The sequence below is a fragment of the Tachypleus tridentatus genome, chromosome 1 (genome assembly GCF_004210375.1).
Source record: "Tachypleus tridentatus isolate NWPU-2018 chromosome 1, ASM421037v1, whole genome shotgun sequence".
Classification (NCBI taxonomy): domain Eukaryota; kingdom Metazoa; phylum Arthropoda; class Merostomata; order Xiphosura; family Limulidae; genus Tachypleus; species Tachypleus tridentatus.
Genome location: NC_134825.1, coordinates 100,431,387 through 100,455,731, shown reverse-complemented (window position 1 = coordinate 100,455,731; position 24,345 = coordinate 100,431,387). Strand labels below are relative to the sequence as shown.

At 33.2% G+C, this 24,345-nt stretch overlaps 1 protein-coding gene across 3 annotated transcripts in view; it reads right to left on the bottom strand.

Moving 5' to 3' along the window:
* Positions 1 to 23,705, bottom strand: part of LOC143256919 (solute carrier family 12 member 9-like) — a 54,190-nt gene extending 30,485 nt beyond the window's left edge. The window contains exons 1-9 of one of the 3 annotated variants that reach the window (XM_076514790.1): positions 23,555 to 23,673; positions 21,160 to 21,317; positions 20,206 to 20,599; positions 19,264 to 19,398; positions 17,967 to 18,101; positions 6,844 to 7,137; positions 5,233 to 5,343; positions 4,367 to 4,478; positions 2,921 to 3,078 (exon numbers count right to left, since the gene is read on the bottom strand). In XM_076514790.1, coding sequence (XP_076370905.1) covers positions 2,921 to 3,078; positions 4,367 to 4,478; positions 5,233 to 5,343; positions 6,844 to 7,137; positions 17,967 to 18,101; positions 19,264 to 19,398; positions 20,206 to 20,590 — 1,330 coding nt within the window. In that variant the 5' untranslated portion in view covers positions 20,591 to 20,599; positions 21,160 to 21,317; positions 23,555 to 23,673. Of the gene's footprint in view, positions 1 to 2,920; positions 3,079 to 4,366; positions 4,479 to 5,232; positions 5,344 to 6,843; positions 7,138 to 17,966; positions 18,102 to 19,263; positions 19,399 to 20,205; positions 20,600 to 21,159; positions 21,318 to 23,554 lie in introns of all 3 variants that reach the window. The other 2 variants (XM_076514800.1, XM_076514779.1) reach the window with 2 other exon arrangements.
* Between the last annotated feature and the right edge of the window lie 640 nt (positions 23,706 to 24,345).

Sequence of the window (24,345 nt, the reverse complement as noted above, 5' to 3'; positions counted from 1 at the left end):
TTTCAGATAGATACTTATCTTTCTATGCCACTATTACCTCATTTACAAATGCCATGGAATTTCCTGCATATTCCACAAGCCTTTAACAACCACCCACCCCCCATATGTACTTACATTCATTGCACTAGCCTATGAAATAAACATCATAATGTTATAACCTTCCATCAATAGGAGGGTGATACAACCTCCATGTTCAGCACTCTCTGAGAACACTAGCTCATTTTCCATGAGGCAAGTGAAATCAACTGGAAGTGAAGAGGGAGGGTTGGATGTGGTATAGAAAGGTAAGTTCTATCTGAAATACATTTTTAGTTATGAAAAATGTTAACTTCAGAAATGTTACTCTGCACCACTAAGAGCTAAAATCTCATACTGAAAACAGTGGATGGGTCAGTAGCAATAAAATACAAAGATGAACTTTCTGAAAAAGTAACAGAAAGAGAAAGCCCATGAGATGCAACTTCAATGAGATCAGATGTCATCTAATGGTAAACTGCATCCTTCTCAAGCAGAGAATATGCTTTACCCAATTTATTGTTAATTATTTATGTACTAATGATCTCTATTACAGGGACAGTATAAGAAAGGAAATAAAGAAAAGTCAATGTTAGTAATAACATGTTAGAATGTGTAGTGTGGATAATGGTTTAGGCTATTCCATCTTCGTGAAATACATTAGATGGACATTGTACCAATAAATGGAGAGAGGAGGAGTCCTCATCTGCTTCTAGAGGCAACTCCAACTCCATTTGGCTGGATATATCCACCAAAAACTGCTTGAGAGATATTATAATACAATGTCCTGTTCTACATTTTCAAGTAGTACTAAAATCCTACATCTAAAATTAAGGATGAGTCTACCATGGTTAAGATACCATTCTCCATACTGACATCCCCCAGAAAGGAGATGACATCTGTCATTGTAAAAAGAGGTGACAGCAGTTTCCACAGAAAGAGGTAGCCAAAGAATGATAGCAAAATAAGCTCAAATAGGATAAAAGGTCATTAACATTGGTACAATCTTCCAACAAGAAAACAGTAGGGTTGAGACAATATACTGCAGAAGTAATGGTTCTCTCATCCTCTACTAAAAGAACAAAGGAGTAGGAATATGCATTAAGAAGGACTCTAGAAAATGTGCATGGACCACTGTTATTATCTAGAATTGGGTCTTCACCAAGAGACAGAGTAATTGGTTACAACAACTAAAGACAGCAAATGAAAACCAGATATAAAGGCAAGGAATACACCTGATGCTGCATTTTTGTGTGAAAGATGCATAAAAGTCCATGTCAACTGCATATATTGCCATGGCAGTATTGCAGAAAACCTCACCTCACTGGGAGACACTGAGCAAAAGCAGGTGGATTTAATACTTTCTCTTCACCCTTATTCACTGCAGATTTTGGTTAAGTATTCCTTATGAGACAATGCCAGCCCTTTGATAGTTTGATGGCACCAAACATAAGAAATGTGATGGTGAATTCTTCAAGTTAAGTTCAATCTGGAGTGCATTACAACCTCTGCTATTTCTGTGATAATTTTGCAATGTGCACAAAAAACATGATATTTATATGAAGGTACCATGAAATGTACAAATGATAGGGAGATGACTGAAAACTCAACAGACAAAATTCACCACACTAGAGCCTCTGAGTAGAGTGGCAAAGGGAAGGAAACAAAACCTGGGAAACACGAAATTACCCAATGATGTAATGGAAAATGAGTATGAAATGTGCAATAAATATACCCTGCAAGATCTTCACTACAGAATGATGATGGAAAAAAAGCAAGAGGTTTTAATGTGCAAAATCTGGTGAGAGGAGATACAAAACATATGGTCAAACTCATTCAAAAATGATTATTCAATTATGAGCTAGCAAACCCAACTAGTGAAAGAGGAACATGGCAAGTTCTAAAATGAGATATACCATGATAAAGAGGTGAGTTGTTTCCATAAAAAGGGACAGCCAAAAGAAGATAACTAACAGTATAATCATACGACAAGAAAAGAGTCAGAAGAAAAACTAGGAGCACCCAAAACAAACAGAGGGGACACAAAAGACTAAGGTTCAAGAAATATAAAGAGCCCATAGCAAAAGAGACAAAGATAAGTAGGATAAGACAAATGATGAACAACATGGAACTGTAACAACATGAAGTTCATGAAGTAAAAACAACCAATAAGACATTATGATGGACAAATAAAGTGAGACAGAATGACATATAACTTATTTATCAGTGTAGCAAATTACAGTAGAGAAAATTACTGAAAATAAATGTGACCTCAGGCTTTTTCTTGGCATAAATTGTTGACAGTGGTATAAAGCAGAAATTTGCTAGCTGGAGAAAATGTTGGAATTAGGTGGATGAGTGAAAAATTAAAAAGGAAAATAGTAGTGTAGAATTAAATGGCAGTAGATAAAAGATACCAAAAAGTCAAAAAAAGCACAAAGAAAAAGAGTTTCAACACACAGTGCAGGGGGAAAAAGGAGCCGATGTTCATATGCTGGTGTTCATGGAGATTACTGTGCACAGTGTTGTGTAGTGCTACTACTGGTGGAGAGCTACAACATTATGATCATTATGTTAAAGGATGATGCAGTACACATGAACACAGGTAGATGAGGTAGTCTGTGGCATTCACAATAAAGTTGAACAGCTGTTGCACATGAAGTAACAAATTTTAGTAGCAAGGGAAGTAAGAAGCATTTCTGAAAAAAAAACGTTTGGGTTGTATTTCTTTGTATAAATTTTTTTTTAGTTCAGATAGATATACACAAATGCAAAATGCGTATAGCTCAAAATTTTATCATATAAATTCAATGCTTCCCTACACAAATAAAAAATAATATTATCTATAAATAAAACTGCAGTTAAAAAGTTTTTATCCTATAAAACAAACAAGCTTCATACTAACCAAAAAGTTCATCTTTAGCAAGGGCTTCCAAAACTCTGGAAGATCCAATCAGATTACTTAAAGCTGCTGATAAAGTAGCAAAGAAAATCCCAACAGCAACAAATGGAGGTTGAAGATTGATATACTGCATGAACAAGTAGTTGTTTCGCAGTAAAAAACTTAAATGAAAAATCAGATATCTTACAGTGAATAAACAAATTAAGAATTCTTCTAAGATAGAAGACCAAACTTTCTAAAACAATATTTACATTAAGTATGACAGATAAGCTTAAATGAAAACAAATCAGGCTAACAAAATTACATAAACAAAAAATGAAAAGACAGGGTTACATTATGATATTTCTGATTTTTTAGTAGAAAAATGAGACTAAAAGCATGTAATTACCTAAATGATCAATCTACACCTTTTAAAGTTCAGGGAAACATATCAACTGTTTATTCAGAAGAGAGATTCTGACAGAAATGTAGAGCAGAATAGCTCAATTTATGCTAATGATCTCTGAAGTGTGACAAAGAGTTAAAGAAATTCACAAAGATATTTAAATGGTGATATTTGATCAGTAAAGTAACATGCAACAAAAGCTCTAAAAATTCTTATTTATACAATACATTGTTATTTTACTCAATCCAGGTGAGTGTGTCTGAAAGCAATAAATGTATCAGATCTGCATTTTGTTACTGTATATACTTTTATCACTGAACTCTTCTTCTTCAAATTTGTATGGAAATATCTAATACCTACCCTTCTCTCCTCATCTGTCTATAAACAACTTCAACTACTAAATATGTCTTCACTCAACATAACTTTACAATTTCTCTGTTAACATTTATTCCTCATTTCTCAATATGAATTTCATGGAAGAAATACGTACTTTAAATAGTTTTGAAAATAAATCCAATGTGGCACTATGTCAGCAAATATATTTATAATTTCAATGACATGAACTATACGTTTATCAGTATCTATTAAAATGCTTTTAGGGTAATTACAAAAAATGCAAATTTTAACAAGGTACATGAAACAGCAATGTTTACTGTTATCTTAAACCTTTGCCTAGGTGAACATATCATGCAACAAGTCAACAATACACATCACAATGCCATTATTATAAAAAAAAGCTAAAAGTTAATGTGTTGTGTGGTGCCAATGCACGTCTGTGTGTCTAATTTAGTTAACATATATGTCTCTAACCTTACAGGCAACATGCTAGATGTTATCATCACCAATGTTTTTAAGATCATTCAAAAAGTCAGTACAAATAATTCTGTCTTATTTTCTCGTTTAATAAGCATCTTCCTTTAAATATGAATATAATGTTCACAAAAATACAAAAAAGACACATGCCTTAATAGTACTGTATATATGAACTTAAATGGATCTACTCATACAATACTTAATTTCTACTCACTAAAGTCAACAGGCATCTCCAGCATCTTTTCACTTACCCTGAACAGGTAAAAGCTGTGAAGAATACCAACAAAAGGTATATAACAAAGGTGAATGCAGTTGCTGATAAAGTCCCACGGGGTATAGATTTGGCAGGTTCCTTTAAATCTCCTATTTATTTAAAGTAGATGAGAGAAAATAAAAACTAAAAAGTTATATCAAAATTATGACTCCATATACCTGCCTAAGCTTGAAACCCTCATCAGCCATATTGGTTTTATGGTAATTCATTCGAAAAATGTAAAATTACAGAAAATTATTTTACCAGTATACACAATTTCTTTCATTGCAACTTAGAGATAAAAATTTCTATTAAATGTTAACAGAAACATGATCAGCAGTAAGCAAATAAAAAAATACCTCTTGATTAAACAGTACTTTTCCATATAATCTATCAACCCTAAAACTTGGAGCTTCTGAGAAATATCAATACACTAAATAATGCTTGTATATTAACCCATGAAATAAACACACAAGTACTGCTTAATTTTGTAGAATGCTCCAATAGTTTCAACAGCTTATAAAGTCCTAGAATCTTAGACAAATCTTTAATAAGCATTTTATAATAAAACATCTCATATTTTAAAGACTTCTCTAGTAAAAGCTTGTCAAATTTTATGAAGATACAAATAATGCATTAGGATTTACAGTATACATTGATATGTATAGCTTCACAGACAGGAGACTGATTAATCAAGTTGATCTAGTCCTTAAAAAGAGGGATAAAACAGAATCCAAGATGTCAATTATCATCTCACAGATAATATACTTTTGTAACTGTATGATTAGTATCAAAATAAAAAAGAACCATAATAATGTCCAAACACAAGATAGAGTATGTCAAAATCTTTGAATAAAAACTTACCTGACATATTGGCACCTGCCATTAACCCTGTAGTACCACTGAAAAATACAGCAAAAACCATAGCAAAGCTAGCACTGTCTTGAGTAGTAGTGTAATCAATAGTGTAGTTACCTGTGGCAAATAATATATATAGACATTCAGCTTGTAGTTACATGTCAGTAAAAATAAACATTTACCCATTAGTCTAACAATGATTTTGTATTATAAGACAACAGAATTTTATAATACACATCAAGGTAAGAATACCAAAAGAATATGGCCCTAACATTTAAAAACACTTTTTTTTTAATATATTTTTAACCAACTTAATACTCTTACACACACTTCACACAACTTCCTATTCACAAATTTGAATGACATCTTAACTACACAATGTTCTTTTTATATATAAAAAGCTTAGAAAGCTTTCATTTACTAAATTAATATCAGATTTATGTCTTTTCAACACTTTCACTATGAAGGTAGTTGAATCAACCAATCTTGTAAATATTTTGTACTCAGAGTTTCTGTAACTTTTAATACACTTTCTGTATCTTTACAAAATTTGACAGACCCTTAGTAAATGTTACAAGTTTATTTTTACATAAAAAATAGATTTTTTAATGAAGTACTTTTTCTACAGATTTGTTTACGAATATATATATATTTATGAACTAATCCAAATGCTAAGTGATTTCTGCCCTATGATTTAAAACACTTTTCTCTAACAAATCTCAAATTTTATTTGTGTAATTTCTGAAACTTCCTATATAACTTTCAAATGTTTTTTTTTCAGTAAAATTTTATATTTAATCTGTTATTTTCGCTATTCTAACTCTAAATAAGGTTGGCAAATTTCACTGACTTCATAATTACCCAAAAAATTGAAATAACTCCAAATTATCCTTTTTTTTCTTTCCAGAATGACTTCAAATCATTATGTGTAACTACATTTGTTTATCCTAAATTACTTTTCACACATAATAGTATATATTTATTTATGCTTAAATTTTATTGTTTAATTGCCATTTGAACAACCAGGTATGCTACTATAAGTTGCAAATCACTTGATAAATGTATAGTTCACCTTATGCTATCAAATTAAATTAGGCACGAGCTATTCATGAGCGTACTTTTGTGGAAACATTTTATACCATTATTATTTATTTCACCTAATTTAATATTAACTAACACGAGTTTCTTATTTTTACTTTTTAGTTACTTTTATAATAATAAATAAAGAATACACATGAAAAACAAAATAGTATAATTAAACTTTGAATGTAACTCACCAAAACTTCAGCAATGTTCCTACACTTTTGTGAAAGTTCAAATGCATAAAGATCACTTAATAATTATCCCATAAGTTATTAATAATTACACACTTCTATAAGTTACTCATGTAACAAAAAAAACTGCATATTTTTATCATTTACTTAAATAAATAAGCTATTACATGCCTGTCTTAAGAATTCATTAATACACTATTCACATACTACAAAAATACCTTGTTAGTGCTGGATAAAGCAGAATATCATTGCACGTTCTTAACTCATAAATATAATTTATCAGCATCTTTTTTACAAAGACAATATTTCTAACCTCAAAATAATTAAATGTATTTATACTCACTCCAAATATTACTGGTGAAAGTTTCCCAGCTGAAGCCTGAGCATGTACCACAGGTAATGTTGAATTGACGAATATACTCATTCTCCATTGGTAAGGGTATGCACCCTGGTTTCAGAGCAAAAAAACTCACTATTACAGACAAGGTGCTCACAAGCACAATGATAAAGATAAAAACAGATGTTCTGGCAAACATAGAAGCTCCAACCAAGCAAACCAGGAGATTAAAAAGATTAAGCACAGAACCATACAGGAATTTCCACACAGAATCAGTTGGTAGCAAAGATGCAATGCTTCCTATAAGGTTAGAACAAAGTGACTATTACAACTGGTCTTGCTTCTAAATGATTTTATATCATATTATCTGTTAAGAAAAAATAGTGATATTCTTTAAATTCAGTTGATTTTAATTAAAATAACATGACTGAAAAGTAAAGTAATAGCATCTTTTCTAAAACGTTTCGTTCATTTAGCCTCATAATTGAAAAAAGATTGAAGATGGCGATAAAATTACATATTGGTATAATTAATTGCAGTGTTTAAACATTGAGTTACTTGTGTAAGCAAGAAAAAAACTACAATTTTCAATCACTTTTTATGTTGATACTTAAAAAGATTTTAAAAGGATGATTTTAGTCACTATCTAATATAAAAGTTAATATTTTCCTTACTTGAAAATTTATTTGCATTAGATACTCACTTCTTCAGAGAACCAATAGCTAATACATTTCTTTACTACCCAAAAAAATACTTTTGATAGCCTGCCAAGATGTTGAACAACACTTATACCACTATACATAAAAACTTGTCCCGTGTCACTCTATAATATAATTAGTATACTAATATAAGTGAAAAATCCAACATGCAGAGTACTTTCCCTTGAGTACTTTGTGTATACAAGAAGCTAATTATTTTCCTCAGCAGAATGCATTTATTATTTTAAGCTTTAACAATTGAAGTGCTAATTTTTTAACCTTCATTTTCTTGATTTTCAGGAAAAAAAAAAAGACATTGTTTAAATTAATTTCAGTTGAAGCTACTAATGGAAATTATTATTGTTAATTAAATCAATTTGAGGTTATTCTGCTCAAGCTATGAGAATTTGAAGTGCATGTTCCAGAGTCTCTGTAATATAGTTTCTTTGACAGAAATATATCCCCCCCTTGTCATTCACCTAGCATTTATGCATTTCAAGAATTATTTTAAATTTCATCAAAACAAACATGACCAATGACTAAGTACAACAAACATAATAGATCTAATAAAAACTTTTTTTGCTGTTCAATGCTGATGAAACTTTATTTTTCATATTAATGGTGCTACTGCAATAAATAAAACTTATTTAATTAAATAATGCACCACAGAACACAGAGTAATAACATGTAAAAAAAAGTCAATTTTTTTTTTGGCTTCCCAAGTATAAAATAAAACCATATAAAGATTCATCTAATGAGCTTCTTGTGGGAATAAAATTTGAACGGGAAGTAAAAGAGATAATTCTCTGCATGGAAAACAATGTAATACATCATCTGATACATTGAAACTTTGGCTATCTATTGGTTATAAATATAGAATTAAATGTAGAGAGAATTACTGGCAATTTCTGAAAGAGAAGATATCGCAAATGGGCATGAAAAGAGTATATTAAGTCAATACTTAAATTTCATATGTCTCATAGGGTTGGTAAATAGATTAGAGAAGAGAGGATTGTTTGGTTGGTTTGATGTTTTATAGAGCAAAGTAACTAAACCATCTGCACCAATCATCTGCTAAAAAGTTAAAATTAAAGTAAAATTAGTAAATTTCATAAAAGGAAATTAAGATAAAACAAAAAAGTTTAATTTTTGAATTAAAAACATAAATAGGGTTAAATCCAATTTATGTTTTTAATTCAAAATGATGAGTTAAAAACTGTGACCGATGCATAGTCCAGTTACAACAACTTCCTCTTTCCAACCCTTATAGAAGCAAGACGGCCAAAGTGCAATATAGGGTTTTATTTGGAAAAGCTTGTTTATGGAGCCAAGCCTTAAATACAGGACCTTAGTCCATGTATGGAACAGGCAAAGCAGTGATAGTACCAGGGAAGATACACACAGTTCCAGTGTCGGCGAGCTCGTGGTCTGGTATCCAGAAAAAGTGGATAGAAGTAAATGTTAAAGAGAAATGGGCCAGTCAATTTTGAATATTGGTGACAACAGGGTGTGAACCAATGTGAAGCAATTCTAGGGCCAGTACTGAACTAAGCGAGTTAGTATAAATAGTGCAGTTAGAGTACTGCTTAGTTCTATGTGATCCAGGACAAGAGAAATGGTGTACAGTTCAGCAGTGAACACAGAAGCTGTACAGGGGATTCTGTGCACAACCATCGAACTACAACAAACCATGGCAGAGCCCACACAGTCACCTGATTTCAAAACATCTGTATAAATAGAAATTGAAGGATGGTTCGAAAGATGTTCAGCAAATAACAGACAATATTTCCAATTGGGAGTGTCTGCTTTTCTCAGATGACTAAAAGATATGTCACATTTAGGGACTTTAACAAGCCACGGTGGGATGGGCTGACTAGTGGATACAGCAATGTTATCTAAAGACACACTCAATTCATCCAATTGCACCTGGACAGAAAGGCCAAAAGAAGCAATGGCAGACTGTCTGTTCTGAAAACATATGGCCCACTTAGGAAGGAAAACACAACCCCAGGTGGGATGCTTTGGTAAGGAATGAAGTTTCAAAGCATATAGTAAAGACAGCTGCAGATGGCAGAGGTGTAAAGAAGGTTCATGAGACTCTACATATAAGCTCTAAACGGGGTAAGTGTGGAAAGCCCCAGTGCAGAGCTGAAGTTTTTGATGATGAATGGGGTCCAGCATCTTTAAGACTGAGGGTCTGGCAGAGCCATAGACCAGTGAACAATAGTTGAGTTTTGATCGAATAAAAGCACGATATATATTTAGCATTGAACATCGATCCGCTCCCCAAGTGGTGGAAGAGAGAACATAAAGGATGTTCAGTGCTCTTGTACATTTGACCCATAGCTGCTTGATGTGTGGTATAAAGTTCAGCTTACAGTCAAAGATAAGCACCAAGAACTTTGTCTCAGGGACCACAGACAGCACAAATTCACCAATATGGAGTTCAGGATCAGAGTGAATACCCAGCTAGTGGCAAAAGTGCATGCAAATTGTTTTAGAGAGTGAGAAGTTAAAGCCGTTTGCTGTGGTCCACTTCAGTAAACAATTGAGGGCAGTCTGTTTGCAACAGTGAGAGGGAGTTGTTCAGCAATGGCATTAATTTTTATACTGAAAAGTGTGGCACTAAGAACACAGCTCTCAGTGGTTTGAGGTCATCCAGATTAGAACGTAAACCTCGACAATTCCATTGTATCAAGGTGGCCATTTTAATTTATGTGTAGACGAATTAGGCAAAGAGCACTTCTATTTACGGCCATGTTTTTTTCTTTATTCAAGGGAGGTCTGTTGAACACCTCCATGGATATTGCCCTGGGTCGATTGGGCAGGTCTTTGTTGTTGGAAGATAATTCCAGCAACTGAGGGCATGAGCAAATGATCGTTTTGCATCTTGAAGTAAGAGAATAAAATGTACCCAAGGAAATGCCTCTACCTGGAACCAAAGGAGGTGGATCGTGGGGTTTGCTGGAATGTGCGTTAGGGACAGAGATGGGTGTTGATGTTGATTCATCAACTTCTTTAACCATGGAGGTCAAAAGACTTTCCATTTGTTTGAGAACGATTGTTTTGGAGGCACAGAAAAATCAGTCTGCACTCCCACTTTAGTAGTGGAATGAAGTGTAGCAGCATACATCGGAGATGAAGTGGTGGACAGCAACTTTTGAGCCTCAGTGAAAGTAATGTTTTGAATCGTTTGGAAATTATGCACTTATTTTACTTCCAACCATTTCGGACAAGAATGGGTGAGAGCCATTGCAGATGGTGCAATGAGGGTCTGTTTCACAGTCACAGGTATCGTGGTCCTGGCCACCTCAATGAGCACATGCCAAGAAACCAAGACATGAGGTCTTTGATTGACCAAACTGCTGACACTGGAAACATCTGAGAGGATTTGGAATGTATGGCCATACCTTGCAATTGAGATAACCTGCCCTGATGGTGACAGGTGGATGCAATGATGTTAATGTCAGAAGGAGGACACTGGTCGGCATAGTAATTCCATCTTTGCGAGGAGAAATATGCCTCACTGCAGAAACTCCTTAAGTGGAGAAACCAGTGAAAATCTCTGACTCGAAGATGTTCTTCAAATCTCTCTCAACAATAACACCTTGTGATAAATTCAAAGTAGCATGAGGTGTAACCTCAATAGGTATATCCCCCAATAGTCTTTAAATGCAAGAGAAGTTCACTGTGTTGAGATGTGGATATTTTCACCAATATATCACCAGATCGAAGCTTCTTTTCTGACTCTGGAGAGGCAGCAAGTCCCTCTTGTTCCTTTTGAATGAAAAAGGGAGACATCTGCCCTAAAGATTTGTCTGAAAGAAAATGTAGGATAAGAAAACAAGGTACATGTGTTACAGATGTTGCAGATTGCTGCTTAGAATCTTCAAGATGTGGTTGTATACCTATGGCCTATTTTCTCACAATTTTATTTACATTTTTATTTGGAGGATCCACAATAAAAAAAGAATATTTCGGTGCCTACTAGCCCCACCCACCGTGGAGCCCTGCAAGGGGGATGCACTACAATGCTAAACAAGGACACTGCAGCAACACCAGGGTTTTGTAAGCACTATATCCAAACACCAGCATCAGATACAATGCCTACAACACCTGCTGAGAACATCCAACACTGGTACTTGGTTGACCCTAGCCCAAGTGGACTAGCCAATTGACCCTAGGGGCCCTCACAAGGCTGCTTGTCTATAGGAATTCAAGCCAAAGTGGTGGTTGGGGTTGGACCCCTCAATTACCAGGATTCTCTCCTCCCCTTCACAGGTCACCACACATGGCAAACACGTGGGTAGATGTTTAGGTTCCAGAGGAGGTAAAATGAAAGTACAGAACCTTCCCTGGGAAGTCCCCTCACCACATACAGTAATCCACACTGAGGGAAAGAGAGGATACCTAGAAACAAAATTTCACAATTCTCATACTAGGTGAAATTAAGTTTGTTTTTTTAATATTGCCTTATAAAATTAAGAACACTTATATAATATTGAAATCTGAATTATTCACGATGTTTTGAAGCTAAGTTTATTCATACACCATGTTAATAAAGTTCTTTATTTAAAGCTTAAATATAACTTAAAACCTCATGACACACAGAAAATGATGCCAGTAGCAAGATGGTTAAGTTGACTAAAGAGAACCAATGAGAGGGACCTGACAAAGGGGAATTTTGAATCAAAGAAAACACCCTAGAATGAAGCAGAACAGAAGGATAGGCATACAAAAAGAAATTTAACTAATCCAGATGCAGAAAAAATACTGCCAGGGCCATGGAGTTTATGACTGCTTGCCAAAAAAGTAGAAGTTAGATGTAAAGAGGAATTGCAAACACATCGATAAGAAAACTTCAAGGTGGGAACACATTCAGAAAACACTAAAACCTCCCTTTTGGCTGATGTGAAAAGCAACAATTGATCAAAACATGATTTTTAGACAGCTGAAAAAAAACAGAAAATACATTTGTTTAATTGCTAACATCTTAAGAATGCTGACATGAAAAGACTGCTGCTCAATAGAAGACCAAATAATAAAAATGATGAAATTATCCAGAACTGCATTCCACCCAGCTAAATGAGCATTTGTGGAGAGAAGTAAACCAGGATGGAATGGAGGAAGATGAATATTTGAAGTTATGTGGAAACATTTCAGCCCCTAAAATAGCAAAAATTTACTAAAGGACCCACAGAAGGAAATGCTGAGAAGAAAATGAAAGATCCCAAAAGAGACAAAATTTTATGTCTAGTGAGGAAAAAAAGGCATAACAGCTTTGAACACTGGAAGCTTGATATCTTGTAAAAGTAGAGGAGAAAGTTAAGCTCACTCAGTAAACATGACAAATAAATACTCCCAAATAAATTAGATACTGATCCAATCCACTCAGGCAGGCTCCTACAAGACAGGGACAGGTGTAGAAGATACCAAAAGTTTATATAATGATAGAAATGCACTTTAACAAGAGCATTTTATATGTGAAAGCTCTTAGGATTTAATTAAAAACAGACAGGTTTAAGCCTTCAAAGACAAATAAAGCTCCTAACAGAAAAACCAAGGTTTTCTGAAAAGTGAGCATGCAGACAGAAAAAAAAAAGTGTAAAAGTAAAGCTTTTACAAGACTGAGGTTGAGAGATGGTTCAGAAGTAACTAATTACCAACCTACCTGATGACTGGTTTCTCAGAAATGAAATATGAGGATGGAGCTACAAGATAAGAACTTTCTTAAAAGACTTAAGCATGCAGGAAGGTTGTCTCATGGAGTTTCCTGAAATAAAATTGAATGCATCAAAGCTGAAGAAAACCAAGCAGCACAAAAAATAATTTAGTACAACTTCTCAAGTAATAGCATGCAATGCTGTAGAACAGTACTTCTTAGCCTTGTTGGAGGTACTGAACCCCAGAAGTTTCATACTTGCATTCACTGAACCCTTCTTAATTGGAAAAATCAAATTGATTTTTTCAAATTCAAAACATAAGTAGATATTTTATTAGTGCACAAAATGAACCACACATCAGTTGCATACAATATCACTATCTTCAAAAAACAAAACCAACAAAACATGAATTTCGTACAAAAACAAAAACATAACTCAATGAATATTTACTGAAAATGAATGTGACTTTTGCTGTTGCCTTTCAGAAACAAGTTCAGAAATGTGCAGCTTCACCTTGGCAAGTGCCACTCTCATATCATTTTCACAACAGTCTGTTCCTTTTCTTCATTTTTATGTCTATCATCCTCAAAAGGATTACTTGCAAAGATACATTGTAACAAACGGTATGAGTATCTCAAGGGCTTTCTTAACAATAAGAGGGTACGCTATGATTTGGTGACACCAAAACGTTGAGAACATTGTTGTTCTGAAAAGTTGCTGTTGAACCCAGCTCTGCTGAAGTTCAATGATTGACATCTGCTGTTGCAACACTAAATGTGAACAGCTGTTTCACCCAAGCTGAATATGACTCTCTGGTGGGGAAGTATCCATCGAGAGACTTTGCGAGCTCATCTAAGTGCATGGCAATTACTTGCTTCAGTACCCCAGGTACAGAAATGTCTCCTATTTCAGACACATCTTCAACCTTACTTACACAGTCGTCCAGAAGGGGAAAGTTTGCAAAGTTATCATTCTCTGTTCGTCGTTTCCATAACGGTAGTGTTTTTTGAAAAGCCTTCAGGTTTTCTTCTGCTTCAATGATGTTGACTGCACTGCCCTGCATCTGTTGATTGAGAGCATTGAAGATATCGACCATGTATGCCAAAATGAGAATGAACTCAGATTTTTCAAAGCAATCTGCATGACAATGTTGGTGCTCTTGCAAAAACAGGGCTAATTCCACATGCAAGGCAAAAACACGATTCAGCATCTTTCCACGGGATAACCACTGAATGTTATAACGGTACAGAAGTACCTCAAATTCAGAGCCCATTTCATTACACAATTCAGGGCACTATTTCACACAAAGTTCACACATTCCACTACAATTTTTAATACTCCTGCCAGTTTTGAAGGCAAGGTTTTTGTTGCCAGTGCATGCCTGTGCAGAACACAATGAGTTACAATGATGTGTGGTGCATCAGCTTTCACCAGCACAACAAAACCAGAGTTTCGTCCCAGCATGACTGGAACTTCGTCCAAACAAACTGCAGAAACCATAACCCATGAAAGGTCATTGTCTCTGAAGAAGTCATCCACAAGTTTATTCATGTCAGCTGCCTTAATTGTTGTAAGAGGCTTCCAAATTAAAAAATCTTCTTCTATCTTGTTGTTCTTTACATAGCGCACAGATACAACAAGCTGGCTTAGATTGGAAATGTCAGTGGTCTCATCGAGTTGAAGGCTGAATTTTGCTGGGCTTGAAATCAGATCTGCAACTACTTGAGCCAAGATGTCATCCTCATGTCATCTATTCTGCTGCTGATGGTGTCATTTGAAAGAGGAATTTGGGATAACTTATTTTCAGCAGCTTTTCCCAGCATGATATTCGCCATCTTCTATGCAGCTGGTTTTATGAGTGCTTCATGAATGGTGTGTGGTTTGCCCTGCTTTACGATCAAATACGCAAATTCGTACGATGCTGTGAGGATCAGGTTGTTGATGGGTACAAAGCTGAGGACAGGCAAAGTAGCCTTTTCATCGAACCTGGCTCTCTTTACCTTGAATTCAGCAAGCATTGTGTTCTTGTATTTCCCATCTCCATGCAGTTTTAGGAAGTGTTCTCTTAGTTTTGCCAGTGCTAGATTAGAATTGCTCAACTTGGCATTGCAAATCATGCATTGAGGACGCTGACTCCCATCATGTTCCGTTACACACATGAATCCATATCGTATGTATTCATCGAACCACTTTCTGTTTTTGCTCGACATAGATAGTATGAAGGGATTGAAATATTAGGAAAAAAATCACAAATGATGCATGAGTGCAACAGTCACAAGTCGACTGCTAAGCACATGAAGTTCCCTGCAGCACAGATATTAAGGCCAAGTGATGTGACGTGATCAGCCACAGCCAATGATGGCCAAGTGGAGCATGACGTCACGAATTATACGAGTTGGGTGAATGGAGCGGACACACACACAGTGTGTGTGTCTTGACCTCTGCCAAATCCCCGAGACTGACTCACCAAACCCTTGGGGTTCGATTTAAGAACCACTGTTTTAGAAGGAAAAAGTAAAGAAGGCAGAAAACTAGAAAGATTAAATAAGCCAAAGGGAGAGAGAAAAAAGCATATCGTTGTAAATGAAAATCAAAATATGAGATAAAGAAAATCTCCAAATTGGAAGAGATTTAATGGTTAGAAGCAGTAGCAAAGAGGAAGAATACCAACCACAGGTGACAGCAAAGGAACCTTATGTTTGTGAAAGACATGGCAACTTAAGAGTCAAAATGAATCAGGCAAGGGAGGAAGGGGAGAAAAACAACTTAGAGTTGTGTTATGTGCAAGCAGCTCAAATCTGCAGAAATAACTGAAAGTATACTTAGGGATAGAACAAGAATAAGTGACAACAGATTGTGGGAACAGCTGGACATAGTCATCCAAAGACAAAGTAGGCTCACCTAAAGTTACACAAACAAGAATTCAAAAGCACTGGGTCTGAGATAAAGAATGCAGAAAAGAACCAACTACATGGTGTGCAAAAGTAGTGAATTTGCTCACCATCAGAGTAGCTCCAGCTACCACGCAAAGAAAATAAGCAAACTTCTATATAAGAGAATCTGGATGTTGGGAAGTTTCAGAAACATGGATGTGAAAAGTCATATTTAATAAGATCCACAAAGCGTAATTTATGAAAAGCAGTAATATACTTATTTGTTTTTAGCAAGTCCTATATATTGGTGGCATTTAGCCCTTGGTTATATTCAAAGTGATAAAACTGAGATTAAATACTTCAATACAGTGAATATTAATGTAAAGTAAAAACAAAAAAACAATTATATAGACTCTGAAACATGTCTCAAAATCTCCGTTTGATTAAGAAGAAAGAAAAATTCACACTTATTTAAGAAAAGATAATACAGTAAAACTTGTCTCAGCCAAAAACTGCATGGGGCAGAAACCTGTACAAGCCGTAAATATCAAAATTTTGCAACATTATCTTAGGATTTCTCTTATAAAAGGGCCCTCTATGTGGCAGAACCTGCATAACGCAGACAGAAAACTCTTTCACCTACCTCATCTATCAACAAGTAGGATTAGAACCTGAGTAAGGCAGGAAAAATATTTTTGAATAAATATTAATTTCTTATTTAATTAATAATTTCTTTAAATATCAACAAATACTTGTTTAATTAATAATTTGGTTATATATTAATAAATTCTCGATTATTTTGTTACAGTAAGTGTTGGTTAAATATATTTGTTCTTTGTTTCTGCCATCATTATTTTTCCAGTTGCATTAGATTCATGATTTCTAGAAATATATTTATCTTTTAAATGTAAAATTCTACTCTTTAAATAATTCTCAGGAAAAAAAATTCCTATCTTCTCTAATAAATTAAAATTTAGGGAAGATTATTACCCTCATTTTTTAAAAAAGCAACTAAATATGCATGTAATCTTTTAATGAATTCAGGATTAGTGAAATCCAAACTTTTATTGGGAAGATTGATGCAGATGATTCTGTGAATGCAGAACATTTTGTGAAGTTTGACAAGAATATTTTAACAGTAACTGACAAAACTGATTTAAAATCTGTAACAGAATTGCAAGACAGTAACAGCGTGAGTCATTCAGAAGATAATAAAAATGGAAAAGGTAGCAAGGAAATAGAAATTCCTACTTCACCACAAATTTTAAGTTATATTAACGCTATCAAATTGTATGCAAAAATGAAGGGGGAAAATGAACTTAATGAAAAGGCCATAAAATTGGTATTCTCTTCTAACCACATGAGAAAGCCTATTAAAAAAACAAAAATAAATTTGATTAAGATTTTGTGTACTTATGTATATTTTGAATGTCTATTTTTGTTCTGATTCACAAATGTCTTACTTCTCTTGAGTCAATCATCAAATATAACATTCTACTCAAATATTATATATAATTATGGAAATGCATGTTCACTGTCTAAGCCAGAAATAGTACTAGATCCTGTGCAATTCCACTTTAGACAAGTTTTACTGTACTTTGTATTAGAAATTCTAATTGAAATTAATTTATATCCTTCTTTCTTAAAGACAAGAAAATAAAAAGAAAAGTAGCAAATTGAATATTAACTAAAAGTAACAAATACTGAATAGGAAAAATTCTCTTTCTTTTGTAAAGGAGGTATAATCCAATGTGAGCGGGGGTGTTTCATTGAAAGGCTTGGCACATGTGCAAAATATTTTCAGCAGTAGTGCAAGCTATAGCTATTTGTTCCATGAAGAGATGAGCACCATTTCTAAAACAGATTTTCTTCCATTTAACTTCAGTGCAACTTACCCGAGTCTCCAAAATTATCTATTATTCCTTCAATACAACCTGAAAGATACAATGCACTTGAAAAAACATTAGCAATGAAGAAAAGAGTACCAATACTGCCTCCAAATTCTGGACCTAAGGCTCGACTTATCATAACTATGGTACGTCAAAGAAAAACTTTTACTTGTTGAGTACATGTATATTACACACACTGCTGAAACCTTACAAAAAAAATTAATTTCAACACTCATAATTAATTTATATTTACAAAACATAATTTATTATTACATTTTTGAACTGCTTTAGAATATTAAAATTTGCAAACAATACAGGATTTTATATGATACAAGCATATTTACCTAAAAGATAGAAAACGTTTAGAAGTTAATCTAGCAGAATACCTATCTCCAGTGATAGGAAAAGTAAGTTAATCTATTAATTTAAACTATGCAGGGAGTTTAAAAAAGTTAATTGTTTTTCAATCTTGATTTTACTCAAAGTCAAAGCTCTGAACTACTTATACTACCCACAGCAAAAGTGTAACTTTTTAGCATTTCAATGGTGCTAAGAGCTGCTTAATAACAGCATGTAGTAAATCTACACACAATTTATTCTTTAAGTCATATTTTGAAATGTAAATGATAGTATGATTAATTCCTAAGAATTTAATGTTGAGTTTCTTAGATGAGAAATAAATTCGGCATAAACACTAATTATGCCTATTTTTCCATCATTTCAAAAGTAAGTGTTGAGCTTTGCCTACAAGTGCAGCCTTTCAAATGGGAAAAGGTAAACCCTCAAACTGACAAAAGTTTGAAATACATACAAGACTGAATTTAAGAATTAAGTATTTAGTATTAATAACTCAAAAAGATAATTATAATTTCATACACTATTGAAGTGCAGAGGAGTGTATCATTTCCCGACTTCTTATAGTGATATTATTTAAAAACAACCAATGACAAACAGATCACACTAAGAATGGTGTACTGAAAAATAAACTTGTCCTGAAGAAGATAATTTCATCAAAAACATATTGGGAGTAACAAATTTTGTTCAGTTTGTCTTTTTTTTTTTGAAAACCTAAACAACAAAACCTTTCTTTTCGGTATGCAATGCATACTTTGTTTTCTTACAATATGCATCTTGGACTTTGATAATGCATCTCGAACATATCCACACAGAAAAATCATAACAAATAATGTAAGTTTTATTTACATGTATACAGTATATTTTAGCAACTCTGTAATAACTAAATGTAAACCAATTCAAAATTTTACTGTCAACTGTTTATAACTTGTACAAGGATACAGGATACAGTATGCTCCTCCTCCTTCAACAGCTCCATTGGAAGAAATTGCACAGATTGATAAAATAGTTGAAACAACAATTAGATAGGAAAGAGTCATTTGGGCCAAAGATTCTAAGACTCCAGCATATCCAACAACATAACCTGTAACAACCAGGTAATATCAAAACTAGAAATACCCAGTTACAGTTCAAGCAAATCATATTAAAACTACAGATGTCCTATAAACTCAGCTTAGTATAACAACTACCAGGTGTATCATGTAAAGAACCACTCTACACAAAAACCTACTAGGCAGTTTAAGTCCATAAACAATCTTACACATGTATTTCAGCATGAAACCATATTTAGTTTTGAGTAAATCAAAAAAAATATGTGATTTTACAAGTATTCAGTATCTAACAAGAATTTAACCTTACATGTATATTTATGAAAATATCTCACTGCCTAAATCATCCCTGAAATAATAGCAAGACAATTTTATTTCTATATACACTTACTATGAAAAACTAACCTCTACTTTATACATTTGTGATGTCACATAGCTTTTAACAAAAATTATTTTGGCTCTGTGTAGATACCTTGCATCTAAATAACATATTGCCCACTGTGAATAACTTCATTATACAAAATTTAACTGCTAAATGTATTTCTGTGAAAATATTAAATGTTATGACAAAAAACATATAAACCTTGCAAAGAAAATATATATTTGAAACATAACTTTAACATAAATTAAGTAAATAAAATAATATCCTTGGAAGAGCCTATAGATTATGTCCTACAAAAACAGCATAATCTTAATTTTGTTTTTTTCATTATGACTTGATCATAAGACACAAAAACACAATTTATGTCTACTCATTGGTAATATATAGTTCAACATTAATGAACTGTAAGAGTTTTCTGATAAATGACTTACAAACTTATATACATTAGTTACCTACATACCTATTCTGAGAAACAGTACTGCACTGAACATAGACAAACAGACTGGAGTGAAGACTCCTGAAAATGCCTTCAACTTTCGACTGGTACCTTGAAAAGTACCATTATAATTTTTTATAACTGATGGGATTCTTCCATCAAAACCACTGAGGCTGTGAAACAGACGAGCATGTCTCACCAGTGAAGCTTTGTCATTAGAGGCAACTGAGTAAGATATTCCTGAGGTTGACGTTGCTGCATTTACTGAAAATGGACTAGAGTGCACCTCAGAACTACTGTTACTTGCACCTCTATCTCTTATTGGATTGTTCAATTGCAACAAACCACCACGTTCTATTTTATCTTCATCTAACAAACCAGATGATGAAATATCACTCGATAATGACATTTTGTGATGCTGTATTTAGAGAAAAATAAAATATTGTCAAGTATTTTTTAAAAAATCAGGACAAAGCTGTAATCCATAAAGTTACTCTTTATGCATATCAAAGCAAATCAGAAAACAAATTTGTTTTTACTATTTTCACACAAAATAATTTTACATTTAGTAATTTAACTAGATTTGTTTTTCATTATGGTGGAAACAAAACTGCAAATAAAAAATCTACAGCAATTTATAACTCAATTGACACATACCTATTTATGAAAATGAGATGAAAGTAGAGTTTTTAATATTCCAATTGAAAGAAATGTGGTTATTCACCAAAAGTGAAAAAAGATCAGACAAATAAGCTCTATAACAGGTAAACCCAGGCATTTATTTTATAACATGGTAAATGGCTTTTGGAATGGGTTATCTTGGGAAGTTGTGGAAGTAATAAATAAAAGTAGAGTGTTTTGGTGATTTTTAAATAATGAAAATAACAAAAACATTCACATGCTATTAGATTCCACAGTCACAAGTAAGTAAATTTTTTATTGCAGTTCAATTATATACTTCATAATTTAAAATCATACCTGTGAATCAGCCTCTCACTCCATGGTACCTTCCCATTGGCTAGACTCTAGTTAACAGTTATTTTACTAACAGAGCAATTGGATTAGGAATAGACTTGACATTTGTAGTAATATAGCCTAGCACTTTACAAATATTTGAAAGAGAAACTTATTATTTTCTGAAAAATAAAAGATGTATTTACAATTTTTTGCTCTTCTCAAGAATAAGAATGAAAAGGTAACTGTAAAGGACAAAACAGTTCCTTGTACTTCATATGTATATCTTGACATTAGAAAAATCTTCACAAAATATTAATTTGCAAGTCCACTTATGGAATTGACCAAAAAGTTCAGAACTGTACAAAAATTGTCTGTAAAGAAGTAAACAAACAATAAACAATGGTGATACTTATAGCTGGGTATGTTTTTAACAATATAGAGGTCTGCAATGCTTTTCGTTACTAACATCAATACTTAAGAGATGCATGTCTCTAAGTTGGTTGCTAATCCTACTAATTGATTCTATTAAGCATTTCTAATCCACAAGGTTGGAACAAAGCAGAGGCTCCCATAAAATTTTCTGAACTTGTCATGACACACCAACAGAGCCAGGTAATCTTTGGGGATCTATGTTCAATCAGGGTGGAAGGAGGTAGGGGTGGGGAGATTGCTATGCTGATACATAACAGTATTGTTTAAAAGTATTCTTTAAATAATTTCAGTTTCAAAAATTATTACATTTCACTGATAATGCTTTGCACCTCACAGATTGAGAACCACTGCTCTAATAGAGAATACATTTCAGAATTGTGAAAAGTAAAGTCACGCAGCTTTTGAAAGAAAATGGATAAAGTATTTACTACTTCTGTGCAAGAAACACAAGCTATGAAGAAAGTTAAGGAGAGAAATTTGGCTAAATGTGGACATTTATAAAAGCCTTCAAGATCTAAATGTTCCAACGTGTTCAAATAATTAACAGGCAGATAGTCCTAAGATGTACATAAAGTTTTCATGCACTGAAAAGAGGTATAAATCTAATATATTTTCAGATCAGTCATAAAGTGTATTCATAACAATTATTGAGAATAAACCTCAATCATATAATAAACTATATATCTGAAAATACAAAAATTTCATGAAAGCCCTCACTTACATAGTTTTACATATATGTTTTATAAGCATAGTTATTTATATGTTTTATCTTTCTAGAAGTTTTACTTCAAATTTTCAACTTCTACAACCCATCGATTACACAAGAAGTTATCATATAATTAAAATGTACTTACTTAATGTAACTTGTAAGTAAAATATCTGAAACTCAGATAGGGAGTTTACTGTCAAACTTAGGTCAAACATCTGATGTTATGTTATTATATGATAAAAAACTTGGATGTTAAAACTATACCAAATAATTATCTGATGGCTTGCATTAAAAGGAGAAGAAGGAACTACTCCACTGGATTTTACATATTTGTAAATATTGATCTCATACACCAAATTTAGGTCAATAAAATGAATGCCCTTTTAATTTTAGTACAGTTGAAATACCTTAGGATGAAATTAAATATAACACTTAAGAGACAAAAAGGGGTCTGTTACTCTATAGAAGCTGTCCCATCCTTTTACAATAACAAAAATAATATCCAATCACGATCATTTAAGTATTTATCAAACCTTTCCCTAAACACTTAAATTTACTGAATCCAGTGATATACCACATCAGAAAACAGTCCATTCAAAATGCAAAGCCAAAGGTGACCTATACCCTGCCAAACTTTATATTTGTATACCCTCGTCATATTATTTTCACCAATGAACGTGTGTGGAATACAATTTTAAAATGGGGTGATGGCATGATTCATTTGACCAAGAGAAGGAGAGAATTCTTTGATAGATTGTTTAGGCAGAGTATTCATGATGAAACCTTAAAGAATGGACGGCAACTGTTGTGGAGATGCAAGTGTGAAGGATGACGTTTCGAAAGTCTTCCACCTCTCGTTGACTTTCGAAACGTCATTCTTTAAAGGAGGGAATGTTCTCAACAAACGTACCCACTACGGCTGGGGTTTAATGCTCGCCTTAGTGCCCTGGAACTAGAATAAGTAGAAGCTCTTGGGTACTGGATTAAATTTCCTGCAATTACTGATTAATTTTCCTAATTTTGATGCAATTCTACAGATACACAGTTAAACATGACAAACGGTTAATGCTTTGATACAGTAACTTTCCTTAAATTTAACGCTTTAAGACTTTAGAAATAATGTGAGTTACGTTCCAGTCTACTTCTATAGCCTATAGAATAGGTATTGATATAAGATAATAGTATTACACACTTTTACATAATGTTGTATCATTTTTCAATACTATTTGATCACATTACCAAAATTTCAATAGACGATAGATTATCACTAATTACCTGATACGATGTAAAGCCTATCTGAACTGATTTGTAATAATTATTTTGTTTTCAGATTTGCAATACAAGTAACATATCTCTCCATAAAGAATTTAGCACGTGACAAAGCCCTAGGGCATACATCAAACTCAAGAAGGTTGTTAAATAAATTTTACAAAATAATAACTTAGTAATTATTAAATATTCGCAACCTGATGTGGAAGCACTTAACACAATTTGAAAGCACATTAAAAAACACTTTTCTTTATTTGTTTTTATCCTTTATGGACTTATATTTTACATTAACAATGTTGGGTAATACTTTTTAATATAATAACTTTTACTGAATTTGAATATATTAATTTATTATGATGTAATGAATAAACAGACCTGAAATGATGTATTTCAAGAAGGCTGGTATGGGTGTTACCACGTTTTACTAATAAAGCAGAGAAAAACATTTCGACCTTCTAAGGTCATCTCAAGGTGAACAATGGGGACTTGAAATAAATCGAACTTCATTACGTAATGAACTTATCTTCAGTAAAATACAGCGAACTTTCAAATTAAGATCAATAGGCTTTTGTTTATATGAGTGTCTTCCTTATAGCAAAGCCACATTGGGTTATCTGTTGAGTCCACCGAAGGGAATCGAACATATGATTTTAGCATTGTAAATCTGTAGACTAACCGCTGTACCAGCAGAGGACTTTTGTTTATACAAAATATATAATGCAAGTTTTCAGATTATAAATACCCAGAAGAGTTATATTTGATTACCCAATTTGGTAGCTATGTGATATATATATATA